Source organism: Lycorma delicatula, chromosome 4 (assembly GCF_047948215.1).
Source record: "Lycorma delicatula isolate Av1 chromosome 4, ASM4794821v1, whole genome shotgun sequence".
Lineage (NCBI taxonomy): Eukaryota > Metazoa > Arthropoda > Insecta > Hemiptera > Fulgoridae > Lycorma > Lycorma delicatula.
This window is the reverse complement of record NC_134458.1, coordinates 110,432,360-110,451,121: the sequence shown is the minus strand read 5'-3', so window position 1 is coordinate 110,451,121 and position 18,762 is coordinate 110,432,360. Positions and strand designations below refer to the sequence as shown.

The 18,762-nt window shown below is 30.6% G+C and overlaps 1 protein-coding gene across 4 annotated transcripts in view; it reads left to right on the top strand.

Moving 5' to 3' along the window:
- The first annotated feature begins 747 nt into the window (after positions 1-747).
- LOC142323745 (uncharacterized) overlaps positions 748-18,762 on the top strand; it is a 78,901-nt gene continuing 60,886 nt past the window's right edge. For 3 of the 4 annotated variants that reach the window (XM_075363913.1, XM_075363912.1, XM_075363910.1), the window contains exons 1-5: positions 748-1,390; positions 2,806-2,907; positions 8,519-8,642; positions 13,422-13,554; positions 15,386-15,827. In XM_075363913.1, coding sequence (XP_075220028.1) covers positions 1,383-1,390; positions 2,806-2,907; positions 8,519-8,642; positions 13,422-13,554; positions 15,386-15,827 — 809 coding nt within the window. In that variant the 5' untranslated portion in view covers positions 748-1,382. Of the gene's footprint in view, positions 2,260-2,805; positions 2,908-8,518; positions 8,643-13,421; positions 13,555-15,385; positions 15,828-18,762 lie in introns of all 4 variants that reach the window. The other variant, XM_075363911.1, reaches the window with a different exon arrangement.

Here is an 18,762-nt window from a genome sequence, read left to right as displayed (position 1 = left end):
TGCCTATAAAAATAAAAGATTAAAAAATTTTTTTTTTTATTGTCTATTACAGAATCATGTTCATCAATGCTGCCTTGTGTATGCAACAGTATTGTTCTATTCTAATCATTTTAGATGTAATGAAATTATTAATATTTATTGACAATCTAAATAAATTAATTTAACAGTACTTTTTCATTTAACATCAAAATATTTTCTGCCAACTGAAAACATTTTGTATATGTTGATTGCCAACAATCATGGAAAATAAAAACATTGATTTGTTTTAGTAGTACTAATGATTATAATTTTATAAGAGTAGTAATAATGGAAAAGTAAATTTATAAAATAGTGTTACTGATTTACAAAAGTGAAAATACAAAAACATTTTATTTAAGGTACGCAGTGAGCATCAAAAGTCAAAAACTATCGGGAGACGATAAGACCTTATAGATCGTTATTTTTTTCATTTTAATTTTTTTATTTTTCTGGAATTAAATTTTGTTGTAGTGAGAAGTAAAATTTTTTAATTTTGCGCCATGTGATTATACATTTATTTCTGTACAATTTAATGTAAATGCTTTGCTTATTCGATAAAAAATACGGAAGATGTGAATATTTTTGTAAGCTCTAAATTTTTCTGATTTTTTCTACATAATACTGCAAGAGATTTAGTACCATACTTATTTTTTATACACCATAGTTTTGTTCTAAATGTTGGTAACAACATATGACATTTGTTGCTGTTTATATACGCTACAACTGAAAGGTTATGTTGAAAATTTGTTATATTTTCGTGGCTTAATGTGGCAAGTTTGTAATCTGTGAAACTGTTGTGTATCGTGTAGTTTTATATAACAAGTGTTTGTACCAATTAACGAGATCCGAAAGGCTTATAAAATACGTAAGTTTAGCGGAAACCAGTACATCAAAAAGACCGTTTCTGTAAGATCTACCTGTTACACCGAATCAGCGAAGGGATATTTGATTTTAATTTATTAAGTTATTAAAAACACTTGTTAGTTGTAAATCTTTTGAAAATGACTGTGTAAACTTGATTTATTCTTATAAGAACGGAGTTGGTTTGGCCAAAGTATTTTATTATTTTGTGATAAGTGTAATAAATCAATGAATTGAGATAAATCAAAGATTGGTAAATATTATATAAACTTGTGTTTTGTGTGTGCTATGAGAACTATTGGCAAGGGGCTGAATCCTTGTAGGCTATTTTGTTTCCTAATGGGCTTACTGACAAAACTTAATGCATATACAAAATTGAAAAGTTGTGTAGAAGAAGAGTATGATAGGAGCCACTGAGGAAGCCATATCTGTAAACAGTAACTAAGCAATGGTTAAGGATGGCTGTTGACGGCATGGGGTAGAAGAGAGTCACAATTCACTCAATGGATTTGTGAGTGTAACTAGTAAAATTCTTAATGTTAGTGTATTGAGCAAATATTGTCAGGAATGTGCAACTCAGAATGCACAGGAACATAACTGCACCAAAAATTATGAAGGGACAAGTGAAGGCATGGAGATTGTCGGGGTCTAAGTTTTTAGGAGTACAGAAAGAAATGTAATGTGTTGAGTACCTGGGAGTTGGGGACAGTAAAGGTTTCCAAAAAGTGGTAGTGGATAACCCTTATGGGAATGATGTAATCATAGAAAAATTTGAATGTCTCAGGCACATACAAAAAGCGTATGGGCTCTAGGCAAATTAAAAAATACATGGAAGAGCAACATCTGCCATATGGAAAACCCATTGGTTGTAGGAACAGGCCTACCTTTTCCAAAATAGATAGAATTCAGTTATACTATGGCCAAGCTATGAGGGAGGGTGACACTATTGAGGAAATGGGAAAGAATATTAGATAATATTTCCATGAAACATAAAACACCAGTCAGTATTGCTATTGCTGAAAAAATTATGCAAATTTATAATGATTTGTCAAAACCAGAGTAAGCCTAATGAAAGTTTATTCATGTAGTGTGGTCAAAAATTCCAAAAACTATTTTTGTTAGGTTAGATACTTTTAAAATAGGGATTTATGAATTAATTGTTGGTGTTTAACGATGGATTTTGTGGCCAACTAAAAGTTCTAGAGAAATTAAACTTGAAATGTAGTGAAAAAAATGTCATTTCGGTGCTATGGAGTCTAGATGTGGCACAAGTGAGAGAAAGCTGAAGTTTCAATGACAGAGCCTATTAATACCAAAAGAATAGAAAAGAGAAAAGAAGACTCAAAAGAGGCAGCTTTGGCTCAGAACCTTTTTAACCAAGTAGGTGCTTTTATTTACTGTTAAACTTTGTTAACCAGAAATGTGATTTTTTTTCACGTATGTTCCTTTTTTTTAGAACCTATCAGAGCTAAGTAGCTGAATTTGTACAGGACTTTACAGGGGCTATTTCACTTGGCTGGTACCAAATTCATGATTATATTTTCATTAAAAAAAAAAAAGTTAATTATTTTTCACATAGAAAATTAAAACTTTCATAGAAATTCAAAAAAGAATTTTAAATCTGTAAATATTTTCCCAAATCTAAAATTTGGTAGGAAATTTGTATAAAACTATAGAGATACAGTGATAAAAATTTCAGGGAAATCTGTCTAACCATTCAGGAGAAAAAAGGAACATAAATATTGTCAAATTAATATTACAGGCATATAGGGTGGTCACGCTTATTTTAAAATTATGGGTAAGGGCTACTATCGACACATTGTGCTGCCTGCACATTGTTATCAATCAACTATAAATTAATATGTTAGCTTATAAATTGTACTACACTCTAGGTAGAAATGACAGTTAATGAAATTTTTTTTCCAGAATGGGTTACTGTAGTAAGGAGCAGATAGATTGGACAAAGGTTACATTACCTCTAAAGTCAGATCTTCATAAACTTCTTCATCATCGAATATCTAATTACATGTAAGTATGTGTTGAATTAAATATAATTTATGATTTGTGCTTATGTGTGCATGAGTATATAAGGTTATGGTGAACGTGGATTTATGTATATTAATATTATAAAATTTTAACATAATATTGAGAGAAATTTTAAATGAACATTGTATGAGTGTGTGTTAGATGAGTTGACATTCAGTACAAATTATATAAATAAACTTTAGTAACAAAGTCTTAGTTAAATCTCATAAGAACAGAGGTACTACGTGAATACTCATAAATTGACCTTGACATCTGTGATACACCAGAATTGTAATTGTTTTAAAATTGAAAAGTAAGTAAATAAAATGTTCAGATCACAGCACTTTTTAATGAAAGCTCTGTTTATAAGACGTCTTCAGACTACAGACAATTAATTGTAAGCAATAGACAGTTTTACAGTCCTCAATCCCTTGAAATAGGATTTCTGGTACTTATGTATTAACGCCACCGCAGCTACAGCTTTATTTAAAAACAAAGTAGTCAATCGGATAGTTATTAATTTTTGTAATTATTTATTTTTCAATTGAAAATTTAAAAAGAACTATTTCTTCTGGTAGAGCTGTTACCCGTTTAACGAAAAAATAAACCCAACGTAAAAAAAGTATAAATTATAGTAGAATTAGTTTTCATAGATATGTAAAACAAGAAAAAACAATAACAAAGAATCTAAGTAATCAAGATGGCAAGAACCTGACAAAAATAAACACTGTTAAGAACTACCCTATAATTTTCGTTAGGTTTTTAATATTAATATAGTAATGGATCCAAGCGACAGTTAATAATAACTAGCACATGAAAAAATAAGTTAAAGTAAAACTACATTCAAATACAAATTACAAAAATTGAATTTATATAAACATTCAAAAAGTAGTACTAGTAGTTTGTAGGTTGGCAATGTAATTTTAAAAACTAACTTTCGATTTCCGTTAAAAAAAAAAAAAACAATTAATGATTGATGCTGCACGGCTTCATATATTTTTTGTAAAAAAATCAACATAAAAATTACTCTTTATCAGAACGTTGTCAAATCGTTATGAAATAACTTTTTCTTCTTTTTTTAGGGTGGAAAATTGTATTTATATCCAATTGTTTTTCAATGAGATTTGCTCAGATATAAACTGAAATAAAAAACCGGAAAAAAGAGTAATGTATATTTTTCACCCACAATCATTCGGTTAAATACATTTCAATCAGCCAAGTAAACGTTTACTAGTAAATTTTAACTTATTGATCAGAATTTTTTATAGTGTGGTGTACACACATACATTTTTTTAAATTTTTACTAAAAACATATATACAATTTTAATTATCTTCTTACCATACATTTGTCAAAAGAATTTCCGGTAATTACGTATTCACTCCACCGCAGCTGCAGCTTTATTTAAAAACAAAGTAGTCAATCGGATTTCGGTAGAAAATGAACAGTCTCTTTATTAATTTTAATAAATGGTTATTTATATTTATTTATTTTCTAAATATAATTTAACCAAACTTAACCTACACTCGCTTCGCTCACTAACCTTGACTAATTAACACCGCAATTTTTTGAGTATTTATTTAATAAATTCAGTAATTATTGCAATTATTTATTATTTAAATAATCAAAACACTCCTGTTAATTAGTCAAGGTTAGCGAGCGTAGGTTAAGTTTGGTTAAATTATATTTATAAAATAAATAAATATAAATAACCATTTATTAAAATTAATAAAGAGACTGTTTTGAATCTATGTTAAACTCTATATTGGCCCATTTTCCACCGAAATCCGATTGACTACTTTGTTTTTAAATAAAGCTGTAGCTGCGGTGGCGTTAATACGTAAGTACCGTTTTTCTTTATAAAGCATTTTAAATAACATGAGAAGATGCATTTGTAAAAGTAATTTCTATGTAATTTATATATTTATGATCTACTTATTTAGTAACAATTAACTTGTGATAATAGCAAGTATTCAGCTCTGAAGGTTATTGAACAATATCTGAAAAAACTGGTGGTTTGTTTTAACTGTTGCCTAAAGTGTCATTTGTTAACCCTTACCCAAGAGGACAAAGTATTTATTATAGTAATCAATAAGTTTATCAATTCTAATAGTGGAGGACCATTCAAATTATTAAGGTATTAAAATCCTGAAAAAAAGATTAGTTACATTAAATTGGATTGAGGTAGAATGAAAGAAAAGGTTATTAGTTTACTTACAGGCCTATACCAAGTTTTGGAGTAAGCTTCTTTTCAGGCAGCAAACATGACTGTAAAAAGTCTCTTCTAATGATTTGAAATGAAATTTAAAAGGAAACAAAGGTCTGACATTTTAGTACTCTTAGGTAAAACTACTTCACTGTGATATTTAAGTATGGAAAGGAGCTTAAAACATACACATAATAAAAGTGTACATGCACTGTTAGTGGATATCAAAATATTATGTTGTGGTGGAACAAAGAACACATTATACTGTTGTAGTGTGTCAGTTGAATATGTATAGTTTACTTTGAGGTTCCTGTATTTGACAGCAATGAAGAACAAATGTGTTAGAAGCCATGTAGGAAATAAGGGTAAGGAGTAGCAAATTGCTACTCCTAATGAATTAGTCATTTGGCACAATTATTCAGCATGCAGTCTGAAAAAAGCTGGAAAAGAATGTTCTGTGATGTTCTCTGCAAATGTATTTTGGAGTTTTTCCTTTAAACTTTTATATTTTTTGTAAATATTTTGAAAGTACTGCTAACATTTAACAAAAGCATAATTTGAAGTTCAAACCAGTAATGTCAATTAGTCATTCAAACATTACGTTAATACATCGCATTCAATTAACTTCTCTTTAGAAATAGCACAATTTTGAGCTATCAAGGGGAAATAATACTAAAAAGTATATCTGTTCTTTAGCTAAGCTGTTATTACTGTTTAGCTAGTCAGATCGAAGGTGCTTTATTTATTAGACAACACTGTTGTTTTATTTTATATATTTAATTTATAAATTAATTGTAATTAATAAATTCATATATATTTAAATTCACTAAAAATGAAGGTAAAATTACAAACATTTTACCTTCAAATTAATGGAAAGTGTTCCTTCAAAGAATCTTTTAGAAGGTAATTAGCAGCACCCTTCTTTAATGGAGTTAAATATAGTAGAAAATTCCTACACAGTACATATACGAGGGTTATTTTTTTTTCAAGGTCCGAAAATAAAAAAATTTTTATTTGTAACAAGTACTTACATAGTTATGCTATTTCTCTACATAGTCACCACTCTGATTTAGACATTTGTTGTAGCGTGGTACTAACTTTCCAATAGTGTTTTCAGCCGTGTTTCTACGCTGGTCTGCAGCTCGATGTCTGTGCCAAAATGTTGTCCTCCTAGCCAGCATTTCATGTGAGCATAGGTGAAAATCTGATGGAGTAAGTCCGGGCTGTATGGTGAGTGATCAAACACTTCCCAATGAAAACGCTGTAGGAGCTTCTTTGTTACAGCTGCAGTGTGCGGCCAAGCATTGTCATGGAGAAAGACAATGCCTGATGACAACATTCCTCTCCACTTATTGTGAATTGCCCTTCGTAGACATTGCAGTATGAGGCTGCGATGATGGTCGTGCCACGTTCCATGAATTCCACCAAGAGAACTCCATTCCGGTCCCAGAACACAGTAGCCATACACTTTCTGTTGGAGAAGGTTCGCTTGAACTTCTTTGGTTTACTGGGAGAATGAGAATGCATCCACTGTTTGGATTGTTCTTTTGTTTCTTCAGTTTCAAAATGGACCCATGTCTTGTCCCCTGTGACAATTTTGTTTAAAAAATCTTCTCCATTGTGGTAGCGCTGGAGAAACGTTAGGGAGGCGTTCATTCTCATTGTTTTGTGATGGTTGGACAGCATTTTGGGGACCCATCTTGCACACAGTTTGCGGTACTGAAGTCTGTTACTCACAATGGTGTAGAGAGCTGACCTTGAAATTTCAGGAAACTAATCACTCAATACAGAAATTGTGAACTCGAATTGCCTTATCCACTCGCTCAACGAGATCGTTGGTTGACACTCGCTTCCTTCCCTGACCACCTGCATCATGAACATCTGCACGTCCTGCTTTAAAGTTTCTGCACCATTGTCGCCCTTTGCTGTCACTCATTGAAGTTTCACCGTACACATTATTTATTTGTTGATGAATTTCACCTGCATTACACCCCTCAGCCTGAAGAAATTGAATTACCGCATGCACTTCACACTTGGCAGAAGATGCTATTGTTATAGACATGTTTACGTGCTAGCTACGTGTTCAGAACTAAATGAAGTAACGCGGCGTGTTTGAAGGCCATACTAGAGATGCTGCGCAACACATATGTGCAAAGGTTCATCCGATTTTTGGGTGGGTTTTTATTTTGCGACCAATCGGACCTTGAAAAAAAATAATTGTAGTTAGAAAATTCTTTGAGTGTAATAAAGTATAATCTTTAGTTTGTTCATTTGATTTGGTTTTTTTAATTTTGTGTTTGTAAAATTTCATATTGTTCAACTTTATTAAGATTTTTGTTTTGTGCAATGTGTATAATTTTCATGTTGTGAAACGTCTTTGTATGCGTCTTGTTTCTATAATTTATAAAGTTGATTTTTTTTGTTTGGTACCTGTGTGTATTTCTTTTTTCTGTGGTTGAATGTGCATTCAATATAAAAGATTGTATTTATTGCAATTGCTGAATTTTTATTTGTAAACACAGGTTGTTGTGTTTTTCGGTATGTATTTCATGTTTACTGTATGATCTTGTGAATTTTTGTAGTTTTTAAAATGATTTTTGTATCCCTCTTCCTGAAAGTTTTAGCAAAAAACAATTATACATTGATTTAATGTAATTCTGCATAAACTGATTATGCGATTAGCATCAAATGATAATGCTTATGAACATCTAATAAATAAGGGTTAAGTATAATAACAATTTTACTATAATTACTTGATAAAAGTGATTATTACTGATTGTTATGCAATATTTGTGTTGTAAACATAGGCTCAAATTTGTTGTGTCTATCAGCCCACTAATATATGTTGTTAAATTCATGTTATCACACTACACTATTTGAGTGCTATTAGGTCAGGCATTTATATACTCTTGTGTTTGTAAAATTTCATATTGTTCAAGTTTGTTAAGATTTTTGTTTTATGTGTGATGTGTAAAATTTGTACCCTTGTATATATTTTTGTAATCCTTGTGTTAATAATGAAATTATTATACTGAGAATGAAAATATCCTGTCTTGATAGGATGGATTGTATAAAACCATGATGATGTTAATAGTGATGATCAGTTGTTTAATCATCTGTATCCAGCTTAAATAGAATTAGTAGCCCAATTAAGTGAGACCTGTTTAGACAGAGGCCCAGATAAGAAAATTCCTACTGCACTTTGTTGCAGATAATTTAAGTGATTAATTTTTACCATAAATGTTGCAAATTAATCAATTTTTGCCATAAATTATAATTTTAATTTACAACTACTACTGCTATAGTTTTGAGAATAAATAAATATATTATTATTCAAAAGATTAAAACCAGATTTATGTAGTACTTTAATTACTTTAATTAATAAATATTTTCTTAATTCTCTTTTTCAGAAACCCTGACTTTATGATACAAATTGGAAATCATGAATATCGATGTCACTTATTAGTTTTACAGTGTTATGCAGCATTCTTTGAGAATGTTGATAAGAATGTGAAATTGATGGATCTCTCGAACGTAAGTGTATATTTTAATTTTTTATTATTATTTTATTCATTAAGACATATATTTCTTTTCAAATTTGTTTAGTTTTAGCTATCAGTAGGAAGAGAGTTTTGTTGTTTAAAGGAGGGATTTTGGTCCTGCAGTTCATTATATTTGACCATAAATTACTCTTTTTTACTTTAGAAATTTTGTAGATCATGCTTATAGCTGATTAGTAAATGTCAATATGTGCAAAAGGTAAATTAAAGTTTCTGTGTATGTTTTGGCTTAATTGATACATAGATCATTTGGTAATGAAGAGTTAAACTTCTGAGTGAGAAGGAAATTATGGTCTCATCACTCATGGCTTAGTATTCTCTCTAGCTGTCTGTATGTGAACATTAAAGAATCTTTGACAGTATTATGTAAGAATTACAATAATATTAATGGATCAAACCACCAGTAGCATAAAACTGTCCTGCTGGATTAAATCTGTCTTTGGGCAGCTTGTAACTTCAGATATATAATAATCCACATAATACAAGGGTATCCTGAGGATATCTGACCAGAGGAAAGTTTATAGATGCCCTAGTGTGATATGTGGGATATCCTGGAATATTCCTGATTAAGTTCATGGATTATGGAAGCATCCTTATATAAAAGTTTCTGATTGTAGTGATGTCCAGGTATTTGCAGCAAAACATTAAACAGGAAAACAAAGATACAGGAAAACTCATGGGACATTCTTGGAATCCGTTACATGCAGTTTGTTAAACATCCTAAGACATAATTTGAGATAAGAATATCCTTAGTACATCAACAGGCTGTGATATTTGTACTCCACAGAACATCTGTTAGACATCAAATGATCTAAAAATTATAACATCAAATTGTGTCATGGAGACATCCCTACTACAAAATGTGAACAGTTATTGCAATATAAGAGGCATATTGATAAAGTAAGGGATGTCTGCTTATATTTAAATATTAGTGAGTCTGAATACAGTTCCACCCATGCAGGGCCATCTATTCGTTATTTACGAAGCCACTGCAGTTGTTTTGATTCAGTAGTCGTTAGCTTGCTGGTGGATGCAGATTGCAAAGTTTGTGACCAATTGTTTCTTCCACCAGTTGTGTAGTGTACGCTGTGATTCAATTTTTGTGTGCCTGAATTCATCAGGAGTTGAGACCTACAATAATGACTTAAGGAAAAGTTAGACAATGATGTTGAGATTTTAAAAATGGCCGCACAAATGTGCATGACAAAGAGCAGAGTTTCTGGCCCAGTATTCAGACTGACGAAATTGTTGAAAGATTGAGCTGAAAACTGCGATGTGATCGGCGATTGATGATTAATGATGTTGCATGCACCTCTATCTACACCATTATCACAGAAAAGCTTGGATATCACAAATTGTGTGCAAGGTGGATACCAAAAATGCTCATGACCAACGCTCACAGTGCAGTGGACGAGCGTTTTTGGACTGCTATCAACAAGATGGAGATGATTTGTTTTCCCACAATGTTACGGGTGACGAGATGTGGATATCCTATACCAATGCAGAATTGAAACAGTCAACGCAGTGGTGCCAATTCCCCAAAACCGAAAAAGTTTAAGCAATCTCCGTACTTGAGTCGAAGAATGTTTGCTACTGTTTTGTGGGACAAAAAGGGTGGGTGACATTTTCGTTAATTTCATGGAACGTGGATTAACAATTACAGCTGACATGTACTGTGAAACGCTCACCCAGCTGAGATGTGCAATCCAAAATTGATGATGCAGGAAACTGTGGTCCGGCATAATCCTCCATGACAACGAACGTCCTTACACTGCTGCCTTATTCTGAAGAAGATTCAAGATTTTTGTTGGGAACTTTGGGACCACCCTCCATATAGTCCTGACCTTACACACAGTGACTACTTCCTCTTCTTGCATTTGAAAAAGTGGCTTTGTGAATAACAGTTTGAAAATGACAAGGAACTCTACTGCTGTTGTTAACTGGTTCAATTCCCAGGTGGCGAACTTCTATGCAGAGGAGTTAAAGAAATTGGTGCAGCGTTACGAAAAGTGCTTAGAACTGAATGGCGATTATGTGGAAAAGTGAAGTAGATATGCAGTAAATTAAAACTGTAAGTAAAAACCTTTTCTCAAGAGTTATTTTTTTTAATGACCAAACGGCCCTTTATGAATACACCTCATAATTCCTGCTAATTATGGTGCAAGTAAGTACAATTACAATTTACGGTGCAAGTAAGTATTGAGTGAATTATAAGCAATTATTAAAATTAAATCGTAATTGTTTTTCAAGGATTTATAAATTTTTTTAAAAAGATTCCTGACTATAAACATATTTAACATATGTAAGCAGTACAGTAGTAACACAGTTGAATAAAAAAAATAGTAGAAATAATTGTACATTTAATGTAACATCATGAGATAAAGTAGATAAAACAAATTCGCCTCCAAATGGCAACAATTGCCAGTTAGTTATCTGGGTGTGGAACCTGGCTAGTAACACCTTATTCAACAATAGATGAATTGAAACTGAAAGTTTAAAATTTGTTCAACTCTAATGTGCATATTTTTATTTTTATATATCCTATACTTGCTTTAAACCATGATGATTGGTGACATTAATTTAAAAATTTAAACTTTGCAGTGACAGTCAACTAAATTCTATAATAAAAGTTTGTAAAAAAAAAACTTACTTCAAAAATTTTTTTTGTGGTGTGTTCTCACACTGACAGTTGATGTTCCTCATGATGTTTTTTTTTTAACTAAAGCCAGAAGATATTAGCAAAATTTTTGTTAACTTGTATCAAGATGTTTCATTGAATTTAGTTTAATTTATTTTCAGTTGGTTGATTTATTTGTGGCAAGTTGTTATATGTTGTATAAAAAAAAAAAAAAAATAATAATCTAACAGCATGTTAGATGAGGTGAGGAGAAATGTTGAAGATAATGTGTCACGTTAAACACTGTAATGGATTTTCTTCATATTAAATATAAGTTTGTTACATTTTGGCTGAGTTGAGGTTAGGAAAATTTAGTGATAGGCTGTTTTATACTTTATAGTGTTGATGTAAATTGAAGTACAGTTTGCTGATGGATATGAGCATGGTATTGTTTTTGTTTATATTTTATTGGAGTATGATATAATTAATATTATACAATTTTAAGATTTAAATATATTTCCATTTTAATATAAATATTCTCCTGATTATATGAGGGTTGTCTGAAAAATTTTGAATCTCAACATGAAGATGGCAACACTCGTCAACAAAAATTAGGGAATGAATTCCTGTATATGCTGAATGGTACTCACTAAAATTTCAACCATTTTGGACGCACAGTTGTTGTTTGAGTAAGTCATTGTGTTTTTGTGAAAATGGAAAAAATAGAATATTGTGCCATGATTAAATACTTGCATTTGAAAGGTAATACATATACACAAATTAAAGCAGAGTTGGACGCTGTCTACAGGGACTCTGTTCCATCATTTGCCACTGTGTTGGTTGATGATGAGTGTTTGGGACGGCCAAAAACTGCAACCACCACCAATATCATTGAAAAAGTTCACCAAATTGTATGGATGACTGACGAATTATGGTTAAAGAGATAGCAGAGGCTATGGCATATTGAAAGAGTTTGTCGTGTATTAACTGAAGAATTGGATAAGTGTAAGCCATCTGCATATTGGGTGCCGCGTTTACTCACTTTGGACCAAAAACTCATTTGATTGAACATTTCCAAGGCCCTGATAGAGCAGTTAAAGCAAAATGAGTCAGATTTTTTGTGTTGATTTATAATTGTAGATGAAACGTGGATCCACCGCTATACTCCTGGGATGAAAACAGCAGTTTAAACAGTGGACTGCAAAGGGCTGCTCTGAAAAAGGTGAAGACTGTTCCATCGACCGAGAAGGTGATGGCGATTGTTTTTTGAGATAGTAACAGAATTTTGTTTATCGATTATCTTCAGAAAGGTAAAACAATAACGGGACATTATTATGCATCATTACTTGACAAGTTGAAGGCAGAAATTGAAAAAAAAAACCACATTTGAAGAAGAAAGTGCTTTTCCATCAGGACAATACACCTGCTCACATTTCAATCGTCGTCATGGCTAAAATTCATGAATTACACTTTGAATTAGTTGACCACTCACCGTATTCACCAGATCGTGCCCCAAGCAACTTTTTCTTGTTTCCTAACCTTAAAGTTTTGCTTGGAGGAAAGAAATTTTCATCGGATGAGGAGGTTATCACATATGTAAACGCCTACTTTGAGGAGAAAGATGACAGCTACTGTTTGGAAGAGTTAAAGAGGTTATAGCATTGCTGGAAAAAGTGTATCAACTTGAAAGGAGACTGTTGAAAAATAAAACTATATTTGACAGAAAGAATATATCTTTCTTTGTTGGCTCAAAAACTTTTCAGACAACTCATATGTAAGAACGCAAAACATCTTGCTGAGAAAGTTAAGAATGTGTACTTTATATTCATTGACCTATATTTGAGCATTTCAAAAACACCTTTTTTTGTTCTAAAAAACACACTTTTAGGATGGATCAACAGTTATACTACTAAAGAATAACATTCTGTCAACTTGAACTAATTAAAGAAGATATTAAAGTCTGATATTTATGTTTAGGTGATAATGAAGTGTTTATATTGTGACATTGAAAATGGTTGATTTTTATCTAAAAATCAAAAATATCAGTTTTAATGTAACATCATTTTGGTTTGTAACAAATTTTATTGATAATTGCATGAAAATCTTACTAATGTTTGTTCCTTTTTTAAATTACAGAATAATATTACTGGTGCAGCATTTGAGGCATTATATGCATGGATGCTACATCTTGGACAAGATAGTTATCAATTGTTGCGTAGAGATAACATACTTGAAGTATTTATGGCTGCTCAATTTTTGGGTGTGAAAGGTAAAATGTAAATTACAAATTTTAATATTGTCCATATTTGATAAACTATATTTTTTATCTTTGTTAAATTTTTTGTGTACTTAAAAGGACACTTACACCATTCTAGGATAGAACTTTGAGGTTTGTAAACAAATATCTTTGATAAGTTTTAAGATAAAACTTTAAGATAATTCTTTCTCTATATATTTCAATTTATTTTTTTCTATAATCTATGTAATTTATTTTAACAGTGACCTTTTCAGTCATGATAGTTTTCTTAACACTGAAACCAGCAGTCTGTTATTTTACAGTACAATGATTTTCTTTGTTCAACTGATTGTTATAAAATCAGATCTGTAACATTGGATTATAACATTGTCATTTTGATAAATTTTTCATTATGAATATCATATACTAGTTGATAAACAGTTTTTTAAATATATATATATATATATTTTTTTTTTTGTGGTAAAAACGTTTTTTTTTCTTAATAAAAACAATGTATTTTGATTATCATTTGTTTTTATTTTTATTATAAATTTATTTTAATTTGTGTGTAATGAATTTTAAAGAAGTTTTTATTTTTAATTGGATTACCATTTGAGTACTTATAAAATTCAATTAATGAAATACAGTTGTATTTCATTAATTGTATTCCAGTGAGTGCAATTTAAAAAACTGAACTCAAAAAGGTGAGGCAATCATTTCAATATTACAGTTACATTCTCTTTTATGTTTGTATAAAATATAATAAATTCTATTTATAATTTTTCTTTTAATGTGGAATAACAAAAAAACTGAATATATTGTATCTTTCTAGGAGGGCATTGTTGCCATTTTAAAGGTTAATATTGTATAAAATATTTTCCTTTTTTGTGTCATGCTTGGATTATTACAGTTTAGTGATATATATTTGATATCATTTTGACCATAAATCATTCAAAGATTTTTTGTGCAAAAATATTTTCCATGTAAAAATTTAATTGAAAAACCTATTGTAAAAAATACTTCATTATACAATTTGTAGCCCATGCTTGTCATATTGCTGCATTTCTTTTCTTATATTTATCAAAATACAGGTTCTTAATTTTGTATTTTTTAAAGTAGCTAATTAATTGTTTTTGTAAGCTTATCCAAACTTTAAATAAAAATAAAACTAAAAATAATTTAAAAGTAATAATAATAAAACTGATTTAAATATTGCTCTAAAAACTAGAAAATATACATCTGATTCTTAAAAATTCAATTTTTAGAAGTTATAGAAATTAATGGTTTATAAAGTTGTTTGTTTATAAATTGGGTGGTAACTTCTAAAATTTTAAACTTAAAAAATTAAAAATGTGTACCATTTTTTAATTTTTAGAACTATTATTTAAATTAGTTTTATTTTATTATTTATGCATATAAATAAATTTTTTTTAACATAATATTGTATAAGTTATGAATTTTTCAAAACAACTTTTGTCTTAAATGAGTCAGAAATTGAGTTTTTACAAAACTGTAAGAAGATTATTTATTCATTGTGTATACTTTGAATTATTTGATATTTAAAAGAGAATATAAATAATTAGATACTAATGCATGGTCTGAGGATTTATTTTAAAATGTGAACTTTATATTCTTTATCTTCTACCCTTAACTCGTAAATAATTGTTGTTCACTTCACCTTGTTTATATTATTTATTATTTGCTGAACTGGAATGTCTCTAAAATTCACTTTTGTAACTGACAAGATAATTCTTTAAAAATAAAAACAAAAAAAGATGAATTATAACTATAAATTTTTAAACATTTTTTCAATTTCTTTTATTATTTTTTTAGTGTATGTTTCATTAACATTAATCTATTTCAGAGCTGGAAGAACAATGTTGGGCATTTGTTGATAATGAAGAGCTGTTTTCTGAGGATACTGCATTTTTGCTTTATTTAGATGCAAGGAAGCTTGGTAACTCAGCTGTAATGGAACTTATGGTACCACGAATTCAACGATTTTTCTTAACATTGGTCAGCTCTAAAGATTGGCTTGATCTACAGGTCGATGAAGTAACAGTATTTCTTAGATCTAATTATATTTGTATTCATTGTGAAATGGAAGTATTTATGTCTGGGGTACGTTGGTTAATGCACGATTGGCCGAAAAGAAATGTACATTTAGTTGACGTGATGCATTGTGTAAGGTTTGGTTTAATTGCTCCATGGCAGTTAGTTGACATACGACGTAATCCAGAATCTCCTGAGTTCATTGAAATTACTAAAGATTGTGATGTGCAAAAAATGGTTGAGGATGGGCTTGCGTAAGTATATATTATTTTTATATCTTGAGAAAAGGACATTTTGTAGTTTAAAAAGATTTAATTTTAAAAAAGTGACTCATTATAAAATTTATTAAGTTTAATGGTAATACGAGGGTTACTTTTTTTCAAGGTCTGATTGGTCACGAAATTAAAACCACAGTGAAAATAAAAAATTTTTTATTTAACAAGTACTTAGATAGTTACTCTATTTCTCTACATAGTTGCCACTCCGATTTAGACATTTGTCGTGGGGTGGTACCAACTCTCCAATACCCTTGTCATAGAACGGAGCCACCTGTGTTTTGAGCCATGTTTCTACGCTTGTCTGAAACTCGATGTCTGTGCCAAAATGTTGTCCTCCTAGTTTCATGTTATCAAAGAGGTGAAAATCGGATGGAGCCATGTCCGTACTGTATGGCTTCCCAATGAAAAAAATGCTGCAGGAGCTTCTTTGTTACATACAGCTGCAGTGTGCGGCCGAGGATTGTCATGGAGAATTATAATGCCTGAAGACAACATTCCTCTTCGCTTATTCTTATTCACCCACCATACATCTCGGAATTTGGCTCCATCTGATTTTCACCTCTTTCCTCACATGAAACGTTGGCTAGGAGAAAAACATTTTGGCGCAGACATCGAGCTGCAGACCGCGTAGAAACGTAGTTGAAAACACTCTGGCGGCTCCGTTCTATGATGAGGGTAATAGAAAGTTGGTACCACGCTACGACAAATGTCTAAATCGGAGTGGTGACTTATGTAGAGAAATAGCGTAACTATGTAAGTGCTTATTACAAATAAAAAATTTTTTATTTTCACTGTGGTTTTAATTTCGTGACCATTTGGACCTTGAAAAAAAAATAACCCTCGTACTTATTATAATGTCCTAAGAATGAATTAAGATAATGCTTTGTCTACATTCCGGTATGATTTTAAAAATTTCTTTTTAAGTCATGAGTTTTCCAGAAGCATGCGAGTATAAGGTGTGTGTGTGTGTGTGCACGCACGCACACATATACCACCTTATGTAATGTGTAGTTGAATATGTTATGAGATTAATGAATAATTGGCCTTATTTATATTATGAAACTGTTGTAATTTAAAAGCATGTCTGGTAAGAACACATAAAATGAAACTGCCATTTATCATGAGTATAGTAATTTTGGCAGTATATCAATACTGAAAGTGGGTAAGAATAATAAAAATATAAATGTAAAATAGATACATCGATAGATAAGATATAGATTACTGTTAATATCTGGGTAAATGTTTTTATTTTTATTTTGTGTTAATTGTGAAAGGCCTTTACAGAGTTTTTAGAATTTTCTTATTGGGGACCGATTTGATGCTAGAAACTCAGTACTGTCAAATTATTTATAATTTATTCATAATAGGATTTAGTCTGAAGACTTAGCAGAATATCATAATTATATGTTGTATTAGTCTTATAAATAATTAAATATCAAATAGTGATTATTGAAACTATTATTTATTTGGGCAATAATTATTAAAAAATACATATTGCAGCACTGATAATGGTATCACATATAAAACATAAATGGTAGAGTGGTATATATTCCTTATCTGCCATATGAGTAGGAAGTTTTAAATAATTTTTACAGGAAAAGTTAAGTAGATAAATGCATACGAAAACCCAGAAAAGGTGTTATTTATAAATTACATAATTTTTAGCTGATAATGTGGAAAGCCCCATGAAAGCAACAGTAATAGCAGATATTAGTAAAATTTGAATGTATCTTGGATTTTTTATATTAATTTACTTAAAATAGCTATATTTGTTTGTTGACATACATACATACATACATACATACAGTGTCCCACGAAGAAATTGAGAAACTTTCAGGTCTACTGGTGTAAGTATGGAAATAACAAAACAACCAACTTTACTCCTTAATTTGGATTCTAAAAATTACAGTAGGGGTTCTTTGTATTAGAAAAGCTGAAATCTAGGTGAAGTCTCTAACCGTAACTCAAAAACAAAGCGTTCACATATCTATGTTTATATGAACTTTTTTCATTATATTCACAAGTAAAACATGCCTTGAAAGTTTCTCCATCTTTTCTTGAACACCGTGTGTGTGTGTGTGTGTGTGTGTGTGTGTGTCTGTGTGTGTGTGCGCACTAATCATTTTGCGCGCGCGCGCGCGCGCGCAAAATGATTATGAAGTGCACCACAATCTCTTGGGAAATGATTGTACAGCTAAAAATAAGAAAAAAGTTCTAATGTACATAGGTTCAAAAACGCTTTGTTAGCAAATTATGGCTAGCAAAAGATTTCTCCTGGTTTTCTGATCCACCAGTATTGTGTACATTGAGTATTATGTGGCTACATTGAGTTTCTCGGGGCATAAATTATGATACAAATTTGGTTGTTCTATCAGTTTGGTGACCTGAAAAATTGAAAAAATAGGTCCCAGAACCGTATCTTTTGTAGTTCAGAAAATTATTGTAAAACCCAAAAAATTGAATTGAACACAATTGTTTAGGTTTGACATACAATAACATTTTTAAATGGGCAATTAATTAATTAAGTGTTCAATATTTTTTACTTAATTTATAAAAATTTAATTCTGAGTTAATTGATGTGAATAAACCTAATAAAATACAATTAATAATTGAAGAAATCTTAATTTTATTGCATGGCAAACTATACAAAAATTATTAAAAATATGATAAAATTATTATCAAAGTAGTGGTTTGATGTGATTCTCATTCTGTTAAATGCAGCATTTAGTATGATGAATCCAAGATTTTCTTACTTTACTTAAGGCGTCAGGACTATTTCTGAGAGTTGCTGCAACTTCAGTGATATATGATCCCTTAGTTCTTCTCAAGTATTAGTGTGTGTAGAATATACCAAACTCATTGATTCCCAAAGGTAATAGTCTAATGATATAAGATCCGGAGATCGTGCTGG